The sequence below is a fragment of the Scyliorhinus torazame genome, chromosome 15, assembly GCF_047496885.1.
Source record: "Scyliorhinus torazame isolate Kashiwa2021f chromosome 15, sScyTor2.1, whole genome shotgun sequence".
In the NCBI taxonomy this organism is placed as follows: domain Eukaryota; kingdom Metazoa; phylum Chordata; class Chondrichthyes; order Carcharhiniformes; family Scyliorhinidae; genus Scyliorhinus; species Scyliorhinus torazame.
Window position 1 is genome coordinate 190,260,097 of NC_092721.1, and position 21,443 is coordinate 190,281,539.

The following is a 21,443-nucleotide window of genomic DNA, read 5'->3' on the forward strand; positions in this document are numbered from 1 at the left end:
TGCACCCAGTCAAGGACGGGGATCACCGCTGGCATCAGGTACATCTGCGTGATGGCAGGGGGGATGGTGGTTGTGGGAGATGGGGGTTTGGCTGGAGGGTGACTCTTAGTGGGGCTCCCCCATTCCCGATACCCTTTTGCTCGATCAGGCACTGAGTCCCTTTGAATGGGGTCATCCCCTTGGAAGCCCGCAAGCTACCCCAACAGGATTTTTGAGCTTCCTGCTTGGTGAGTCCCCTGCTTACATTGGGTGAATATCAGTGGTGCAGGTTGAGGTCCTTAAACGTGTCTAAATTCTCCACTTAATGGCCTGAAATTGCAGCGAGGTGGGAATGTTGTTCATGGGCTTTCCTGCCATGCATTTAAGCAGGGCAGTGGTGGGAAGGCAGCGGGATCCCCACCTGCCAACTTCCCATTTGATTAAATGCCCCCACCATCAAACTCACCATGATAGAGGGCATTAAATTCTGCCCAGAGTTGACAAACACCTAGACTTTAAAATTATTAAAATTCAAATATACATTATAATGGATTTTCTTTCATTCATAGAAAAATCTAACCAAAATCTAGTTTGTTAAGTATAGATCTTCCATGCTAATCATGGGAAGATATCTATAATGGGCAAACAACACTAACCATTTGCTATTGTCCTCAGCGTCCATTACAAAGCAGCCCCTTTGGCACCAATTAAGCTTGTAAAATATTTTGGGCAATTCACTAACCTGAGCCTATTCTTACCCATTTAAAAATCTCTTAGATTTCAAGCACAGTCGAGTTTTCAATCAGTGCCTCATCAGTGTGCGATTACCTTAGTGCTGAGGTTCTGAGCACAACAGCTAACCATTAAGCGATGCACTTACGAAATGGAAACTTTTTTCTTTAAAAATACGTTGGTTACTTTACTTTTTAATTTCAACGCACATCATGTCAACATGAACATCCCTGCTAAAAAAGAGAAACTACACTTGTTTCAGAAAAGGTGTTCTGAAAAGGCTGAATGGCGGACTGAGCTGGTAAATGCATTAGAGCCTATGCTTGATCCACAGTCTGCGGTTAATTTACCAACCACAGCTGACACGACACAGCTGACAACAGCCGAGCCCGGAGGCTCCGAGCTAGGGAGTACTGCGGGGCGGTGGGTGGGGAAACAGTCTGGTTGACAACTACCGCCGGTGGAACGGTAGGTAAAGATAGGACAGATTCCGCTGTTCACAGATCATTTGCCTGAGGGTTTATTTAACAATTAATTTACGGGATGTGGGTTTCGCTGGTTAGACCAGCATTTATTGCCCATCCCTAGTTGCCCTTCAGAGAGGCGTGGTGAGTTGCCTTCTTGAACCACTGCAGTCCCGGAGGTCACCCACAGTGCTGTTAGGGAGGGAGTTCTGGGATTTTGACCCAGCAACAGTGAAGGAACAGCGATATATTTCCACGTTAGGGTGGTGAGTGACTAGGAGGGGAACCTCCAGGTGGTGAGGTTCCCAGGTATCTGCTACTTTTGTCATTCTACATGGTAGACGTGTGGGTTTGAAGGTGCTGTCTAAGGAACCTTGGTGAGTTCCTGCAGTACATCTTGTAGATGGTACATATGGCTGCCACTGTTCATCAGTGGTGGAGGGATTGAATGGTTGTGAAAGGGATAACATTCAAGTGGATGGTGTCAAGCTTCTCGAGAGTTGTTAGAGCGGCACTCATCCAGACAAGTGGAGAGTTTTCCATTACACTCCTGACTTGTGCCTTGTAGATGATGGGCAGGCTTTGGGTGGGGTCAGGAGGTGAGCTACTCGCCATAGGATTTCTAACCTTTGACCTGCCCTGGCAGCCACAATATTAATATGGCTACTCCAGTTCAGTTTCTGTTCAATGGTAACTCCAGGATGCTGATCGTGGGAATTCAGCGATGGTAATGCCATTGAATGTAAAAGGGTGATGGTTAGATCCTCTCTTGTAGGAGATGGCCATTGCCTGGCACTTGTGTGGCGCGAATGTGACTTGCCACTTGTCATCCCAAACCTGGATATTGTCCAGGTTTTGCTGCATTTGAACATGGGCTGTTTCATTATCTGGGGAGTCGTGAATGGTGCTGAACATTGTGTAGTCATCTGCAAAATCTCCACTTCTGACCTTATGTTGGAAGGGAGGTCATTGATGAAGCAGCTGAAGATGGTTGGGACTAGAACAGCACCCTGATGAACTCCTGCAGTGGGATCCTGGAGCGGAGATGATAGACCTCCAACCACCACAACCATTATCCTTTGTGCCAGGTATGACTCAAACCAGCGGAGAGTTTTACCCCTGATTCCCATTGACTCCAGTTTAGCTCTGGCTCCTTGATGCCATTCTCGGTCAAATGTTGCCTTGGTATCAAGGGAGTCACTCACACTTCGTATTCAGCTCTTCTGTCCATGTTTGAACCAAGGCTGTAAAGAGGTCAGAAGCTAACTGACCCTGGCGGAACCCAAACTGAGCGTCCGTGAGCAGGTTATTGCTGAGTAAGTGCTGCTTGATAACACTGTTGATGACTCCTTCTATCACTTTACTGATGATGGAGAATAGACTGATAGGAAGGTAATTGGCTGGATTGGATTAATCCTGTTTCTTGTGTACAGGACATACCTGGGCAATTTTCTACAGTGTTGTAAGTGTACTGGAACAGCTTGGCTAAGGGTGCAGCAAGTTCTGGAGCACAAGTCTTCAGTACTATTGCGGGAATATTGTCAGGACCTTTAGCCTTAGCAGTACCCAGTGCCTTCAGCCTTTTCTTGATATCATGCGGAGTGAATCGTATTGGCTGAAGATTGACATCCGTGATCCTGGGAAGCTCCGGGGGAGACAGAAATGGATCATCCACTCGGCACTTCTAGTTGATGATGGTTGCGAATGCTTCAGCCTTGTCTTTTGCACAGATGTGCTGGGCTCTTTCATCATTGAGGACAGGTATATTTTGTGGAACTTCCCCCTCCAGCGAATTGTTTAATTATCCACCACCAATCACGGCTGGATATGGTAGGACTGCAGAGCTTAGATCTGATGAGTTTGTTGTGGAATCACTTAGCTCTGTCTATTACTTGTTGCTTATGCTGTTTGGCGCTCAAGTTGTAGCTTCACCAGGTCGACAATTCCAAAACCTGCACCAGTTCATGAGAATAGTGTGCGGGGCAAAATCCAAATTTCCTGTCGGATCTCACAAAGGGAACCTCGGAAGATATGTATGTGTGTGTGATTCACAGCCAAGGTCTTCCCGTCTGTGAAAAGGCCAGATGAAAATGGCATGGGGTTAGAAAGGCATGTCATGAGAATGTCGCTTTAAGAAATGTTTGGCTGCTCATATTACTGCAGTGATGTCAGAGTGTGGGTGGAGCTGGGCTGTCTGTCAGCTTTTTACTTTTGTTTTAGGCTGTTTGCTGCAGGGTGTGTTTTAGTTTCGTTTTCAGTGTTGGAGCTGAAGCGAGACAGAGCAGGTGTACTGTTGATCTCTCTGCCATGAAAAGACTATCTCTTGATCATTTGGTGAATTCAGAATTAATGTTCTCAGTAGTGACTGTAAACCTCGTGTGCTTCTGTTAAAAGGTGTTTCTTTTGTCTTCTGGATGTTGTTTGGGAAGTTATTAAGGATTACTTAATGTTGTATTCTTTGGGGGTTATATTTGAATCAATGGTTGCTAAGATGTTCACTGTATGTTTTAAAAAGGTTAACTTGGGTTCATAGGATAAACATTGTTTTGCTTTCAAAAGTACTTTTCCATTTCTGCTGCACCACACCTGCAGAGTGGGCCGTGTGCTCCCCATACCACAATCTAGTAAACGTTGTGGGTCAGGTGAACTCCATGATACACTTTGGGGTTCTCTAAACACTGGCCCACAACAGTCAGAAGAAAATTAATTTTCCAGCATAAAAATAATGTTCAGTGACCCGATTTGACCTTGTGTTTTCTTTTTATTGTCACAAGTAGGCTTACATTAAAACTGCAATGAAGTTACTGTGAAAAGCCCCGAGTCGCCACATTCCGATGCCTGTTCGGGTACACAGAGGGGGAATTCAGAATTCTCACTGGGAGATGAAAATCTAGCCCAAACGATCAACAGATTTCATTGAACATGAGGATACATTTCAATACTGGCTCCATTCCCAAATTAAAGAGGACTGCTGAAAACTGTTGTCTTGAATGGAACTCTGTATATGCTGCCTTTGTCTGTTAGCCAGCTTTTGCTATCATTGTTTTATTGCCCTACCAATTGTTCCATCTTCACTCTCTGGCCAGGCCTGAGGCTCTGGGAATATACATGCTGTTGGTTGTGGGATCATCAAGTAGATTATTCATATTAAGTTAGACAGAATTTATTAAATCAATGACTTCCTTGAGTTCCCATCGGGTCCTATTAGTCACAGATTACTCTTGCAAATTGGTGTCCATGTTCATCAATCTTCTTCACTAATCTTCTGTTTGGCATGTGATTCTTGGGCTAAGATATTTGTCAAAATAACTGTAACAGTCTTCGATGAAAGTGCTGTTTCATATACATTTTTGTGTTCCCTATTAAAACAGAAACTGCAAATATTCTTTCGGGGAGAATTTTAAACTTATTAAGATCAGTCCCAAGGAATGGAATGCTTTTCATTTCAGTCAGCCAATCATACAGTCAAGTATCTGCAGGTGAAGTAGAGCAGATGGACAGGGAGTTCTTCCCTCAGTTCATTCCCGTTCCTCTGCTCCAGCACCGGAGCAACACCCATTGCGACATTGTTGCGTTTGTTTTCCATTTCCTGCCCTACACAATTGAACCTGTCTTACATGAGATCAGTTCCAAATTTCGGGAGCTTTATGTTGCTCACGATGGGCTGGGCTAGGATTGCCCTAGCACAGTCTATGTAGGTCACTTTGTTAGTCAACATTATCGTGTTCTTGTCTGAAGAAGGCGGTGTCTCACCCACAGAGTCTCTCAGTCGGTCTACATTTTTATCCATACTGCTCGATAGCAAAAGACCAACATACACTCTTACGGAGGGTGCCTGTTGTATGCAAGAAGTTTTAGCAACAGCAAAGCTCCTTTTCAGAGATTCAGCTCAGTTATTTTGCTTTATCATTTCCCTTAATGCCTTTTATCTCCAGAAAAAAATGTGATTGACTCTTGAATATATTTCTACAGTCAGTATTTTCCCAATAAATTGCTGTCCCACTCTATCATCCCTTGGGTGGCAGTTGTTCTGTCTTTTAACTTCCCAAATTTTAAAGTACAGCGTCGTAAGCAATGAAGTGGATTTTCAACTACCTGCCTTGATGTAACACTGTCCCATCAGACAGTTTGCTACATCTTCATTTCCAATGAGTTCAATGCGCCTGCACTTTACCTTGGAATGAATTAGTGCTATTTTTGCTATTAATGTTATTTTTGCTTATTTTCTATCACTTGCCCATTGCATTTGAAGATGAACACCAGGTTCATGTTAGTTCTCCACCCCATTACCCTCTCTGATCTCAGCCTCTTCACAGTTCTAAACAAGTTGAGTGAAAGGTCGAGGAACTGCACCTCATCCTTCAATGCGCACTTGACATACAGTCTTCCGGACTCAACATTAAGTTTAACATTTTCAAATCGTAACCATTGCTGTGGAGAAATGAGCAGAGGAGCCGCACTGAGCCAGATCACTATCACAACCATTGCTCTCACGGTTGTGGACAGCTGCTGTTCGTAATGATTCTGCCATTGACATGTATACTTCCTCCAGATCGAGCTTTTGTTTCTCCACTTGTCTGCTTTTACCTTGCAATATCATCCCTCTTGTCATTTAATCTCTCCTGCCTGCCACCATATTCCACTTTTCCCTTTCATTCTGGTCACTCCTCCCTGACCCTGAGCCAGATTAAATATCTGCTGCAACTCCAACTTTTTTCAGCTCTGATGACAGGTCAGCCAATCTGAAATATTGGGCGAGATCTATGGGACATGTTCCACCCGAAAGGTAGTGCAGTGCAGCTGGTAGATACCGACTGATCCTTCTCCCAGGATCTACCTGGCTCGTCATGCCTCGCGTGGTCTAATGTGACCTCGCGGCATGTTGCAATGGGAATCCCGCCCATTGTGGGCGAGATCATTTCTTAGCAAATCTGCAGATTAGACTGAGACACCTAGTCTCACTTTAACATGCACTCCCACGAACATTACCCAAGGTGTGGGATCTAGCCCCCTCGCCTCGGAGATGTCATGCAGGCACCGTTCAGTGCTGGTAAACGGAGACCAGACAGGAGAGCACTCATGGGGGTCTCTCAGGGGTTCGGAGGCCCCCCGGTGTTTTCCCTCTAGGCAGGGTGTCATCCTGGCACTGTTGGTGCCACCTGGGCACCTTAGCACTGCCAGTCTGGCACCCTGGAAATGCCAACCTGGCAGTGCCAGGATGCCAGGCTGGCATTTTCACGCGATGGGAATCAGGCCTGGGGGTGCCCGGCATTGCTGCAGGGGGACCTGAGGACCCCCTTATAGGTGATTTGGAGGTGGGGGGTTGGTTTGTCGGTCACGTCGGGGGATCGTGAGATCTCATCCTGCACTGAGGGGTTCCGGTGAGTGGAGCGGAGAAACAGGACTCTGTGCGGCCTTGGCGGGACATTCCCCTTTGAGGCCCCAATCTACCCGAATGGCTGTTCGATAGCGCGTGCGCGTTACCGGACTCTGTTCCCATTCGGATAGATTGCGCCCGTTAAGTGTTCCTCTCTTCACAGACACCTGAGCTGCTGAACATTTCCGGCATTTTCTGTTTCGATTTCAGATTTCCAGCATCCATATCATTTTTGCCCTTGAATCAAAATGAAAAATGGTGCAGAAAGGGTTAATGGTTATGAATCTTGTTCTGATTTAAAGCTGGCACCATAGCTCCTGCCCACAGCTGTCTTACATCATGTGTTACTGGGATGGAATGCACAAGAGGGGTGCAGAGCAGTCTACATCAGAAAAGCTTTGTTCCTGTGGGTTTAAAAAACAATCTTGAATGTGAAGCACGTTTGCAGCTTTGTAAGACATGAGTTAAGGCAGCCAATCTTCTTTTAAAATATAATCTGAAATAATTTATGGATGTCTTCTGCTACCTCCCAGTTACTGTGGTCTGAATAGAGAATATAGATGTATGCATTTACTGTCAGAGGAAGGAATGGCTTATGAAAATGACTTATGCCTATTTTTAAAATTACCAGCATAAGACCATAAGACAGAGGAGCAGAATTAGGCCACTTGGCCCATCGCGTCTGCTCCGCCATTCAATCATGGCTGATATTTTCTCATCCCCATTCTCCTGCCCTCTCCCCAAAACCCCTGATCCCCCTATTAATCAAGAACCTATCTATGTCTTAAAGACACTCAGTGACCTGGCCTCCACAGCCTTCTGCGGTAAAGAGTTCCACAGATTCACCACCCTTTGGCTGAAGAAATTCCTCCTCATCTCAGTTTTAAAGGATCGTCCCTTTAGTCTGAGTTGGTGTCCACTGGTTCTAGTTTTTCCTACAAGTGGAAACATCCTCTCCACGTCCACTCTATCCAGGCCATGCAGTATCCTGTAAGTTTCAATAAGATCCCCCCTCATCCTTCTAAACTCCAACTAGTACAGACCCAGAGTCCTCAACCGTTCCTCATATGACAAGCTCTTCATTCCAGGGATCATTCTTGTGAACCTCCTCTGGACCCTTTCCAAGGCCAGCATGTATCAAGGATAGGCGTCACAGAATCATAGAATGCCTACAGTGCAGAAGGAGGCAATTCGTCCCATCGAGTCTGCACCGACCCAATGAAAGAGTACCCTAACCTCAACCCATGCCCACCAAGTATTCCCGTAACCCCACCTAATCTAATGGTCAAATTTAACACGGTCAATTCGCCTAACCTGCATGTCTTTGGACTGTGGGAGGAAACCGGAGCACCTGGAGGAAACCCACGCAGACACGGGGAGAAAGTGCAAACTCCACACAGACAGTCGCCCAAGGCATGAATTGAACCCGGGTCCCTGGCACTGAGAGGCAGCAGTGCTAACCACTCTGCACCTCAAGGGTTTTCAGATGAACCATAAACTAACTTGAGGTTAGGCTGAATTTGTTTATGAAACATACTTTGAAGTCACCTAGTTATCTTCAAGTGGAATTGAGTATGCTGATTTGAATAATCGAGGGGCTTGAGCACGAGGGGGCACGAGATTACAAGCACCACCAGTGACTGTGATTTGTATAGCACCTTTAATGCAGTGAAAAGTACCAAGGTGCTTCCCAGGTGCAGTATCAAAGATAATTTGACACCCAGCCACGTAAGCAAATAGGACAATTACCAAAAGCTTAAAGAAGGAGAAAGAGGCAGAAAGGTTTAGGGAGCGAAATCCAGAGGCCAGTGTCTAGGTATCTGAAGACAAAGTCATGCAGGGTGGAGATTTTTAAATCAGTGATGCGCAAGGGCTTGTGCAGTGTCCTTTGAAAATTGGAGGTTAATCATGGAGACGCAATGCCCATCTCCTACAAGAGAGGATCTAACCACTGCCCCTTGTCATTCCATGGCATTACCATCGCTGAATCCCCCACAATCAACATCCTGGGGGTTACCATTGATCAGAAATTGAACTGGACGAGCCACATTAATACTGTGGCTACCAGGGCAGGTCAAAGGCTAGGAATCGTACGGCGAGTAACTCACCTCCTGACCCTCCCAAAGCCTGTCCACCATCTACAAGGCACAAGTGTAATGGAATACTCTCCATTTGGCTGGATAAGTGCAGCTCCAACAACACTCAGGAAGCTCGACACCATCCAGGACAAAGCAGCCCGCTTAATTACCTCCCCTTCCACAAACATTCAATCCCTCCACCACTGACGATCAGTGGCTGCCTTGTGTACCATCTACAAGATGCACTGCAGGAACACACCAAAACCCGATAGACAGCACCATCCCAAACCACGACACTCCTACAGTGCAGAAGGAGGCCATTCAGCTCATCGAGTCTGCACCGACCCTCTGAAAGAGCACCCTACCTAAGCCCACTTACCCGCCCAATCCCCGTAACCCCGCGTATTGATCATGGCCAACCCACCTGACCTGCACATCTTTGGACTGTGGGAGGAAACCGGAGCACCCGGAGGAAACCCACGCAGACACGGGGGAGCGTGCAGACTCCACACAGACAGTCACTCGTGGCCAGAATCGAACCTGGATCCCTGATGCTGCGCCACCGTGCCTCCCGGTCCATTTGTCCACAGCACTGGAGTTGCTGGCCTTTACACCTTTGTCCTTTACCTGCAAGTTCTTCTGTTTTTATTTTCAAGGGTCTTGGAGATCAATTTCTGTTTCACAATTGTATCATTGTAGTATAAATATTCACGGTGAGATAAATTGTTATTGTTATTCTACAAGCATCTGCAGTTCCCTAAAGCTCACAAATGACTCTGATTATTTGCGCTGTGACTTGAATGCAGTAAAAGCTACAGGGTAACACTCACAAGCCAACCACTACGAGGGTTAACACCTCCTGAGTGTATCATAATGGAACCAACTTACACCTTATTAAAGAAGCAAGTGGCGCAAAGGCTGGGTGAAAATTATGGCATAATCGATCGTCCGCGTGTTCTGTTTTATCTCCCATTCTTGCTGTCAAGTCATCCCCCATTTGGGCATGAAAGACAAAGCAACATGAGAAAAGCTGCATTGTTGTTTTGTGAGTGCAAGCGTGAAATATTGGCTCATCTGTATTCACCAAACGTCTCCCCAGTCTGCTTTACAGCTGCTCCGCTCTAGCTATAACAGGTAAACAACGTGCTGGTAAAAAATCTTCCGCAGTCACATTAAGAATTCAAGTGTAGCAATTTTGTAAGTGCACTTGCCCCTCCATTTGCTCCTTCCAGCAGACTTGCAGAGACATCCTCGAGCCAGGAATAGTGATTTTAACAACAGATCAGAAATGTATTTCTGAACATAGGAACAGAGGTGGATCATTCAGCCCCTCGAACATCCCACTGATGTCTGATCAATATTTTAACTCCATCCGCCCACCTCCGTTCTGTAAATCAATCGATTTTGAGATTTTCAACTGACCCCAAGTCTTAACAGCTTTTTGGAGGGGAGAGTTCCAGATTTCCCCTACCATTTGCATGAAGAATTGACTTCTAACAGCTTCCTGAATGGCCCAATTCTGATTTTCGCTATCCTGTACAAAACGTTGCATTGCATTGAGGAAATGATTCTCACTCTGAGGGCTTGAGATTTTGAGAACCCACCTGTTGAATCATCCAGAGTTGTGTTCCAAATAAATAATTCTGGTGACAATGCCACAAGTGCAAATGCATCAAATTCTTACCTGCTTTGCAAGTCGTTGAGGTCTAGCTCTCCGATGTAGTGAGTGGCTGAAGAAACAGTGACAATTCGACTGTTGCAGTCAGTGCTCCCTGACTGCTTCAGCGTATCCAGGAGCAGCTCGGTCAGCATGAAATGTCCAAGGTAGTTCACACCAAAGTGCTCTTCAAAACCGTCCGCAGTGTTTCTCTGAGGCACCAACATTACTGCCGCTGAAATTGAAAGTGGAAACGGTTTGGGTAACAAAACTACAGTCCCGAGAGTGTCATAGTTGGCCCATTTGTGGATTCTGCTTTGGGGGGTTGGAGCAGAGCGTGGGGCGCGGAGCACAGGGCACATTCCAGCATGGGTGTTGCTTTGCCATGATGGGGATGGGTGGGTGAGGTGGGAAGAGGGTGAGGAATTTTCCCCAGATTAATTGTGTTTCCCTTCTTGGTCTGTGCCTTTTCTGATGTTTTGCCTCTCCCAGGAGACTACACGGCCAGGGGGAAGGGAGATGAATAAAGACGTGTCTTGTCATAATGCTCCAGCTACCATGAGTGTCGGGCACCACTGACAGACCAGCTAGTCATTTCCTGTCTGTACATTTTGTATGTTATCAGTTTTCACGCTCACATGCAAAATAAAAATAGTACTGTTCAGTTGCGCTTTCTGATGAGCTAGGATGAGGGGGATAGATACCTGAGTATGAAAGGAGCAGGCAAGGGACCTGTACCTATTAATTTGAATGTTACAGCAGATAGGAAGTTTGGAGACACTGTCACTTGTGTGTGTCACTATGTAGTAACAACTGAATGAACTACAGGGCTCATGGCAGCGAGACATAACATAGAACATAGAACTGTACAGCACAGTACAGGCCCTTCGGCCCATGATGTTGTGTCGAACTAGTCTGAAACTAAGATCAAATCAACCTACTCCCAATCATTGTAGTGCACTCCATATGCCTATCCAATAACAGCTTGAAAGTTCCTAAAGTGTCCGACTCCACTACCAGAGCTGGGAGTGTGTTCCACGCCCCAACCATTCTTGAATAAAGAACCTACCTCTGACATCCTTCCTATATCTCCCACCATGAACCTTATAGTTATGCCCTCTTGTAACAGCTACATCCACCCGAGGAAAAAGTCGCTGAACATCCACTCTATCTATCCCTCTCATCATCTTATACACCTCAATTAAGTCACCTCTCATCCTCCTTCGCTCCAATGAGAAAAGCCCTAGCTCCTTCAACCTTTTCTCATAAGACCTACCCTCCAATCCAGGCAGCATCCTGATAAATCTCCTCTGCACCCTTTCCAATGCTTCCACATCCTTCCTATAATGAGGTGACCAGAACTGCACACAATACTCCAAATGTGGTCTAACCAAGGTCTTGTACAGTTGCAGCATAACCTCACGGCTCTTAAACTCAATCCCCCTGTTAATAAATGCTACCACACTATAGGCTTTCTTCACGGCTCTCTCCATTTGGGTGGCAACTTTCAGAGATCTATGGACATGAACTCCGAGATCTCTCTGCTCCTCCACATTCTTCAGAACCCTACCGTTAACCATGTATTCCGCATTCAAATTTGTCCGACCAAAATGAATCACCTCACACTTATCAGGGTTAAACTCCATCTGCCACTTTTCAGCCCAGCTCTGCATCCTATCAATGTCTCTTTGCAGCCTACAACAGCCCTCCACATCATCCACTACTCCACCAATCTTGGTGTCATCAGCAAATTTACTAACTCAACCTTCAACTCCATCATCCAAGTCATTGATAAAAATCACAAATAGCAGAGGACCCAGCACTGATCCCTGTGGTACACCGCTGGTGACTGGGATCCAGGATGAAAATTTACCATCTACCACCACCCTCTGTCTTCTATGTGATAGCCAGTTACTGATCCAATCGGCCAAATTTCCCTCTATGCCATGCCTCCTTACTTTCTGCATGAGCCGACCATGGGGCACCTTGTCAAACGCCTTACTAAAATCCATGTATACGACATCAACTGCTCTACCTTCATCTATGTACTTAGTTACCTCCTCAAAGATTACAATCAAACTTGTGATGCAAGACTTACCCATCACAAATCCGTGCTGATTATCCTGGATTAAGCTGTATCTTTCCAAATGATCATAAATCCTATCCCTCAGGACCCTTTCCAATAATGTACCGTTGACCGAAGTGAGACTAATCGGTCTATAATTCCCAGAGTTATACCTATTTCCTTTCTTGAACAAGGGGACAACTTTTGCCTCTCCAGTCTTCTGGCACTATTCCTGGAGACAGCGAGGACATAAAGATCAAAGCCAAAGGCTCTGCAATCTCATCCCTCGCCTCCCAAAGAATCGTAGGATATATCCCATCAGGCCCAGGGGACTTATCTATCCTCAGGCTTCTCAAAATTTCTAACACATCTCCCTTCCTAATCTCTACCTCCTTCAGCCTACCAGCCTGTATCGCACTATTCTCCTCAACAACATGGCCCCTCTCCTTTGTGAACACTGAAGAAAAGTATTCATTTAGGGCCTCTCCTATATCTTCAGACTCCATGCACATGTTCCCACTACTGTCCTTGACCGGCCCTAACTTCACCTTGGTCATTCTTTTATTCCTCACATAAGTGTAAAAAGCCTTGGGGTTTTCCTTGATCCTACCCACCAAGGAGGTCTCATGCCCCCTCCTAGCTCTCCTAAGCCTTTTCTTGGGCTCCTTCCTAGCTATCTTGTATACCTCAAGTGCCCTGATATGTTTTCTCATCCTTACATAAGCCCCCTTCTTCCTCTTGACAAGACATTCAACCTCCTTTGTAAACCATGGTTCCTTCACTCGACCATTTCCTCCCTACCTGACAGGGACATACATATCAAGGACATGCAGTATTTGCTCCTTGAACAAGCTCCACATCTCAATTGTGCCTATCCCTGACAGTTCCTGTTTCCATCTTATGCTCCCCAATTCTTGCCTAATCGCATCGTAATTACCTTTCCCCCAGTTATAAACCTTGCCCTGCCATATGTTCCTACCCCTCTCCATTGCCATAGTGAAAGTTACCGAATTGTGGTCACTATCTCCAAAGTGCTCTCCCACAACCAAATCTAACACTTGGCCCGGTTCATTACCCAGTACCAAATCCAATGTGGCCCCGCCTCTTGTCGGTCTATCCACATATTGTGTGAGGAAACCCTCCTGCACACACTGGATAAAAACAGCCCCATCCAAACTATTCGAATTATAGTGGTTCCAATCAATATTTGGAAATAATATAAGTGGGAATCCTTAAAAGGTTTGGACCCTAATGATGCGAATATTCCAAGTAAAATGCTGGAACTACACACTGGTGCTTCCGGATAAGATTTCAATGAAATTGGTACCTCTGCCCTCTAGTTGGATAAAAGTGATTGATCAGAAATGCACTTGAAGGGAATATGTGCCAATCTGTAAGGAGAGATTGGATTATCAAGAATAGAGTTTTGCCTCATTTTTAAAAAAAAATGGATCAAACTTCATTGAAAAGGGCTAATTTTGGTCAGCACTAGGGAGTGAGGTGGTTTAGAAGGCTGCAGTACCAAAGGTTGGTGCATACACTAGGTCAGCGAATCAACAGCTGGTGTAAGGTGGGAAACTCTGAAAATTAGCAAGACAGTGAATCATTATAGGGGGTTTCTAAATATCCTTTCATTAAATATCTGAAACGAAGCGGCCCAGTTGACAGGAAAGAGTGTCAAATGAGCTGCTGGTCCAACATCATCCATTTCATGCCACTGCCCAAAACATATTTAATTCCCCCTCTTTCCGATCTCTGCACACAGCTAAGAACTTTAAGCCAATTTTTAATCAGTAATGGAATCAAAGGTTATGGGGACAAGGCGGGGAAGTGGAGTGGAGGATTATCATATCAGATCAGTCGTGATCTCATTGAATAGTGGAGCAGACTCGATGGGCCGAATGGCCTATTTCTGCTCCCACGTCTTATGGCTGGGTGCGGATGTAAAGATGAGAGACCCGAGGATACTGAATTTCAGATCTTCAAGAGGTTCCAAGAATTACAGTTACTTTGGAGACATGCAACAGGATTTTATTGCATAATACGACATAAAGTTTGGGCATAGACAGAATACGATTGAGGTTTTCAAATGAATAAGGGATTGGTTGCAGCCTAATGAGACATTATTTGAAATGGATAGGGATGATAGGATTTGGGACTACGAGGTTAGATACAAAAAGTATTTTCTTTCACACAGAGAGTGAGTACACTCTGGAACATGTTGCTGTGACATGGTAAGTACAGGGTTGTTGACATCCTTTAAAAAGGCATTTGTAAATTTCTGGGCTGAATATGATATTTCTAGTTATGAAGGTAAGATGTTGGTTCCTTGTGATTGTGACGTGCAGCCATGGTCTATTGGGCTGGATTGCATTCGGGAGTCAGACGGGAATTTCCTGAACTGACCTCTGAAATGGCGATATTTCGTCAGGGTTCTTTTTGTCTTTTCCTGAAGATATTATGTTCTATATTGTGGTTAGGGAGTGCGTGAGATGCATATGGGATTATTGCATTGTTCGTAATAGAACGGGCTTGGTGTCTGTCGGCCTTTTAAAAAAATCTTCTTTGCTTATATAATGAAAGAAAAATGACTTGCGCACAAGTAGACAAATGTAAAGTGGCTGAATGAATGAATGAACACAAAATTAGCTTGCTTGCACTCAGGCGAGCAGGACATGGCTCCCATTCCTCTCTGATTCCACTCCTAACATTTCATTAACCCGGTAAATCTGAAACAGAGTTTGGGGCCTGGAATTTCCGCTGGAGGGGAACCAACTGGGGAGCCCTTTAAAAACGGCAGCCAGGATCTGACTCCGGGATTCACCCCCCCCCATTCCCGTTTCCTGAAATTGTTGCAGGGGTGGAATAAGGGTGCGGGCAGACCAGTCACCTGCAGCACTCCCACCCTTGCTGGCCCCATTGCACAGGTGGAGCAATTCAACATTTCACAACTTTTGTGGAGTTGGGCCCTTCCTGAAATATACATGGCTCATGGCACCTCAGAGGAGTCCCCAGTCCGAAGTGGGGAGCCAAAAGAAAACAGTCACCTGCTCCAGGAATTATTTTGTGGGAAGCTTTGAAATACAAAATAAAAAATTATGCTTCCAGTTTCAATGGTTAGTTGTTGTATTAAAAGTTACACGTGTAACTTTTTACTGAAGTGATTGATTACAGGGCTCTGTCTTGCAAAGGTATATCGGCCATTATATTGACCTACATTGTGCAAGTGTTGAGGAGCATCAGAGTACTACTGTGCAATAAAAACTTAAAAAGAACATTGCTTGACAACTCTACTGTCTTGACCTAAAGCGACTTAAATCTCCCTCGCCCTTTAAACTTGAAAAAATCTGGTTTGCAGCTTTCACTCAAAGACAAATAACAAGATAACTGCTCCTGGGCTGCATTGATTGACAGGCCATCTGGTGCAGCTCAGAATAAAACATAGCCATCTGTTTTTGCAGTTTCAATAGGCTTTGTTGTTTTCATTTGTAATTGTTTGTTTTACAGTTGGGGCCATTATGAATGCTTCACTGAGTTTCAAAAGCAACAGAACCACATCTCAAAGGGCCGCTGTGTCATTTGAGATATTCAAAGATTATATATATTTGATGTAGTTACTGAATGGATGGTTGTTTTTACAACAGATTGACAACTTGAGTGATTTAACTTTTTATTGAATGGCTTCCTGGAATGCCTGCTTTTTGCAGCATAAAGTGAGTTTGAGAGCTCTGTATTTTGTTACATTTCTGTTTCAAAGAAAAGGCCCCTACGTCTGCCTGCAGTGAACAATGCATGAATGGCAGTGGAGGATACAAGAAGGGGTGAGTATGAGGGGTATATGGGGATCATGGAGAGTATGAAGGGGCATGGAGGCTATGAGGGAAGATGAGGGTATCAGGCAGCATGAAATGAGGGCTTGAGGGCCTGACATTCATCTCTACATCTGAGTCGGTGTCCTATGAAATGGAAGAGAGTATTCTACCACCTGCCTGCCGCTGGAGGTGGAGGGTCTCACTCCATCGCACTCCCATCTCCCCAGAACAAAAATATGGCGGGCAGGGACCTTTTTAAAGGGGGCTGAGTCTGCCGAGTCAACAAGTTTTCGGGCTTGACTTCCCGATCTCCTGCATGAAAATCTGGCCCTTAGCGTCTAGTTCCTGCCACATTTCTTACATTACAATTGTGACCGCACTTTGAAAAGTACTTAATTGTTGTAACGCGATTTGGGTCAGGGAATGTGAGAATGCTATATATATATATGCCAGTCTTGTTTTCTTATTAGTCAACAGAGCCAGACTGTCCAATTCAAAACTTGTCAGGTGGCTGCTTGAAGTCAATACTGCCTCCAGGTAACTTGAAATAAAAGAAAGGACTATTGATCCATCATCTGAAACACAGAACTGATGAGACAAAGAAGCATTGTTGCAGTTAACATAGCGCAGGTCTGGCCAGCAGAGAACTGTCTCCTCCCATTTCCTGACCGGGTCTGAGAATTTCCAGGGTAATTCCCATTCCACCATCTGGAAATCAGCTGAAAAGTGAAGGGTAGAAGCCTTCACCCCGCTCTCTCTCTCTCTCTACTCATCCTCTCAACCCCTGATGCTTTCAAACAGTGGAACTGGCATTAGGATGTGGGGTGGGAGCAAAGTGTCCATTTTGTTACACCTTTGGATTCTTGCATGGCCCCTGCTGCTTTTCCCGGGGGAACTGCTTAACATCAGCATATCCCAGCTATGATAGAATGACTGAGAAGGCTGTCACGCAGTTGTGAAAAGCATCAAATTCACAAAACTGACATTAAAATGAAAAATAATTTGCCAATAAATGAATGCCGCTCCTTGAATGCATCACAAAACCTGTGGTTTAACAGTTTGTAGAATATTGGTTGCTGTCAGTAACATTTAGCCATTCAGACTGATGGCTTGAGTGTGAATTAAAAAGAGAAATCTGTCCCATTATACATTAGCTATCAGCTGGGGTATTCAGCAAGACTGGAGCTTTCAACTGCTTACAGGTCTGTATGCATGCCTTGTGTATCAAGTGTCTCTTGCTTATTTTGTCATTTCTTTCTGTCTTTTCCCTAGCCTGTTCAATAAACGGGAAATATTCTGTTACATGTATTGTACATACAGTGAGGTGAAATAAGGTGCGAGTGGTTCGTGTGGAATGCAAATTTGTTGGGTTGAATGCCTTGTTGCTCTGCTGTAAATTTTTCTGCGTTTATAATAATAATTATTATTATTATCACAAGTAGACTTACATTAACACTGTGAAGAAGTTACTGTGAAAAGCCCCTAGTCGCCACATTACGGCGCCTGTTCGGGTACACAGAGGGAGAATTCAGAATGTCCAATTCACCTAACAGCACGTCTTTCGGGACTTGTGGGAAGAAACCGGAGCACCCGGAGGAAACCCACGCAGACAGTGAGAGAGCGTGCAGACTCCACACAGACAGTGACCCAAGCCAGGAATCAAACCGGGGACTCTGGAGCTATGAAGCAACAGTGCTACCCACTGTGCTAGTCACTGTGCTACCGTGCTAGTCAGTTTATTCTCTGAAAACGTCCCCCAGCTCTTTTATCCCTCATGTACTTACTTAGTTTCCGCTGAAATATATCTATGCTATTTACCTCAGCTACTCCACGCGGTAATAACTTCCACATCCTCACCAAGATGTCTCCCTTGAATTCCTTATTGAACTTATTAGTGGCGATCATACATTTGTGGCCTCGAGACAGGACGCCCCACAAGTGAAAACATCTTCTCCGTGTTTACCTGAATGAACCCATTCATAATTTTGAAAGACCTCCATCAGATCACCTGCCTTCTCTTCGAGAGCAGAAATGGGACATTACAACCGTCATCCTTGTAAATCGTTTTATTTGACCTTCTTTAGTCCCTCTGTATCTTTACTGTGATAAGGAGAGAATTATGTGCAATACTGTAAGTGCAGTCCAAATGTCCAGCGGGTATGAATGCTGCTCAGGGAAGCATTAAGCCATACAAATGAGAAGGTTTTGGATTCAATTGCAGGTCTACTGCAATTAATTAATCAACTAGCTAAGAGTTGATATGTCTTAGCTAGGCTGCGATTTCACAGAATCACAGAATTATACGGCGCAGGGGGAGGCCATTTGGCCCATTGTGGTCTGCACTGGCTCTCCAAATGAAACTAGTATGGCAGGGGGGTGGGCACGGGAGCAATAGGTCAGAAGGTGAGAGCATTGAGGGAGAACTAGGGAATAGGGACAGTGTGGCTCTGAGGCAGAGCAGACGGGGAGAAGTTGCTGAACACAGCGGGTCTGGTGGCCTGAAGTGCATATGTTTTAATGCAAGGAGCATTACGGGTAAGGCAGATGAACTTAGAGCTTGGATTACTACTTGGAACTATGATGTTGTTGCCATTACAGAGACCTGGTTGAGGGAAGGGCAGGATTGGCAGCTAAACTTTCCAGGATTTAGATGTTTCAGGCGGGATAGAGGGGGATGTAAAAGGGGAGGTGGAGTTGCGCTACTTGTTCGGGAGAATATCACAGCTATACTGCGAGAGGACACCTCAGAGGGCAGTGAGGCTATATGGGTAGAGATCAGGAATAAGAAGGGTGCAGTCACAATGTTGGGGGTATACTACAGACCTCCCAACAGCCAGCGGGAGATAGAGGAGCAGATAGGTAGACAGATTTTGGAAAGGAGTAAAAACAACAGGGTTGTGGTGATGGGAGACTTCAACTTCCCCAATATTGACTGGGACTCACTTAGTGCCAGGGGCTTAGACGGGGCGGAGTTTGTAAGGAGCATCCAGGAGGGCTTCTTAAAACAATATGTAGACAGTCCAACTAGGGAAGGGGCGGTACTGGACCTGGTATTGGGGAATGAGCCCGGCCAGGTGGTAGATGTTTCAGTAGGGGAGCATTTCGGTAACAGTGACCACAATTCAGTAAGTTTTAAAGTACTGGTGGACAAGGATAAGAGTGGTCCGAGGATGAATGTGCTAAATTGGGGGAAGGCTAATTATAACAATATTAGGCGGGAACTGAAGAACATAGATTGGGGGCGGATGTTTGAGGGCAAATTAACATCTGACATGTCGGAGGCTTTCAAGTGTCAGTTGAAAGGAATACAGGACCGGCATGTTCCTGTGAGGAAGAAAGATAAATACGGCAATTTTCGGGAACCTTGGATGACGAGTGATATTGTAGGCCTCGTCAAAAAGAAAAAGGAGGCATTTGTCAGGGCTAAAAGGCTGGGAACAGACGAAGCCTGTGTGGCATATAAGGAAAGTAGGAAGGAACTTAAGCAAGGAGTCAGGAGGGCTAGAAGGGGTCACGAAAAGTCATTAGCAAATAGGGTTAAGGAAAATCCCAAGGCTTTTTAAACGTACATAAAAAGCAAGAGGGTAGCCAGGGAAAGGGTTGGCCCACTGAAGGATAGGCAAGGGAATCTATGTGTGGAGCCAGAGGAAATGGGCGAGGTACTAACTGAATACTTTGCATCAGTATTCACCAAAGAGAAGGAATTGGTAGATGTTGAGTCTGGAGAAGGGGGTGTAGATAGCCTGGGTCACATTGTGATCCAAAAAGACGAGGTGTTGGGTGTCTTAAAAAATATTAAGGTAGATAAGTCCCCAGGGCCTGATGGGATCTACCCCAGAATACTGAAGGAGGCTGGAGAGGAAATTGCTGAGGCCTTGACAGAAATCTTTGGATCCTCGCTGTCTTCAGGGGATGTCCCGGAGGACTGGAGAATAGCCAATGTTGTTCCTCTGTTTAAGAAGGGTAGCAAGGATAATCCCGGGAACTACAGGCCGGTGAGCCTTACGTCAGTGGTAGGGAAATTACTGGAGAGAATTCTTAGAGACAGGATCTACTCCCATTTGGAAGCAAATGGACGTATTAGTGAGAGGCAGCACGGTTTTGTGAAGGGGAGGTCGTGTCTCACTAACTTGATAGAGTTTTTCGAGGAGGTCACTAAGATGATTGATGCAGGTAGGGCAGTAGATGTTGTCTATATGGACTTCAGTAAGGCCTTTGACAAGGTCCCTCATGGTAGACTAGTACAAAAGGTGAAGTCACACGGGATCAGGGGTGAACTGGCAAGGTGGATACAGAACTGGCTAGGCCATAGAAGGCAGAGGGTAGCAATGGAGGGATGCTTTTCTAATTGGAGGGCTGTGACCAGTGGTGTTCCACAGGGATCAGTGCTGGGACCTTTGCTCTTTGTAGTATATATAAATGATTTGGAGGAAAATGTAACTGGTCTGATTAGTAAGTTTGCAGACGACACAAAGGTTGGTGGAATTGCGGATAGCGATGAGGACTGTCTGAGGATACAGCAGGATTTAGATTGTCTGGAGACTTGGGCGGAGAGATGGCAGATGGAGTTTAATCCGGACAAATGTGAGGTAATGCATTTTGGAAGGTCTAATGCAGGCAGGGAATATACAGTGAATGGTAGAACCCTCAAGAGTATTGAAAGTCAAAGAGATCTAGGAGTACAGGTCCACAGATCACTGAAAGGGGCTACACAGGTGGAGAAGGTAGTCAAGAAGGCATACGGCATGCTTGCCTTCATTGGCCGGGGCATTGAGTATAAGAATTGGCAAGTCATGTTGCAGCTGTATAGAACCTTAGTTAGGCCACACTTGGAGTATAGTGTTCAATTCTGGTCGCCACACCACCAGAAGGATGTGGAGGCTTTAGAGAGGGTGCAGAAGAGATTTACCAGAATGTTGCCTGGTATGGAGGGCATAAGCTATGAGGAGCGATTGAATAAACTCGGTTTGTTCTCACTGGAACGAAGGAGGTTGAGGGGCGACCTGATAGAGGTATACAAAATTATGAGGGGCATAGACAGAGTGGATAGTCAGAGGCTTTTCCCCAGGGTAGAGGGGTCAATTACTAGGGGGCATAGGTTTAAGGTGAGAGGGGCAAAGTTTAGAGTAGATGTACGAGGCAAGTTTTTTACGCAGAGGGTAGTGGGTGCCTGGAACTCACTACCGGAGGAGGTAGTGGAGGCAGGGACGATAGGGACATTTAAGGGGCATCTTGACAAATATATGAATAGGATGGGAATAGAAGGATACGGACCCAGG

General features: G+C 45.4%; 1 protein-coding gene across 3 annotated transcripts in view; it reads right to left on the reverse strand.

Moving 5' to 3' along the window:
- dhrsx (dehydrogenase/reductase (SDR family) X-linked) overlaps positions 1-21,443 on the reverse strand; it is a 326,269-nt gene that overhangs the window by 55,523 nt on the left and 249,303 nt on the right. For all 3 annotated transcript variants that reach the window (XM_072477317.1, XM_072477319.1, XM_072477320.1), the window contains one exon: positions 10,315-10,522. In XM_072477317.1, the coding sequence (XP_072333418.1) occupies positions 10,315-10,522 (208 nt within the window). The remainder of the gene's footprint in view (positions 1-10,314; positions 10,523-21,443) is intronic.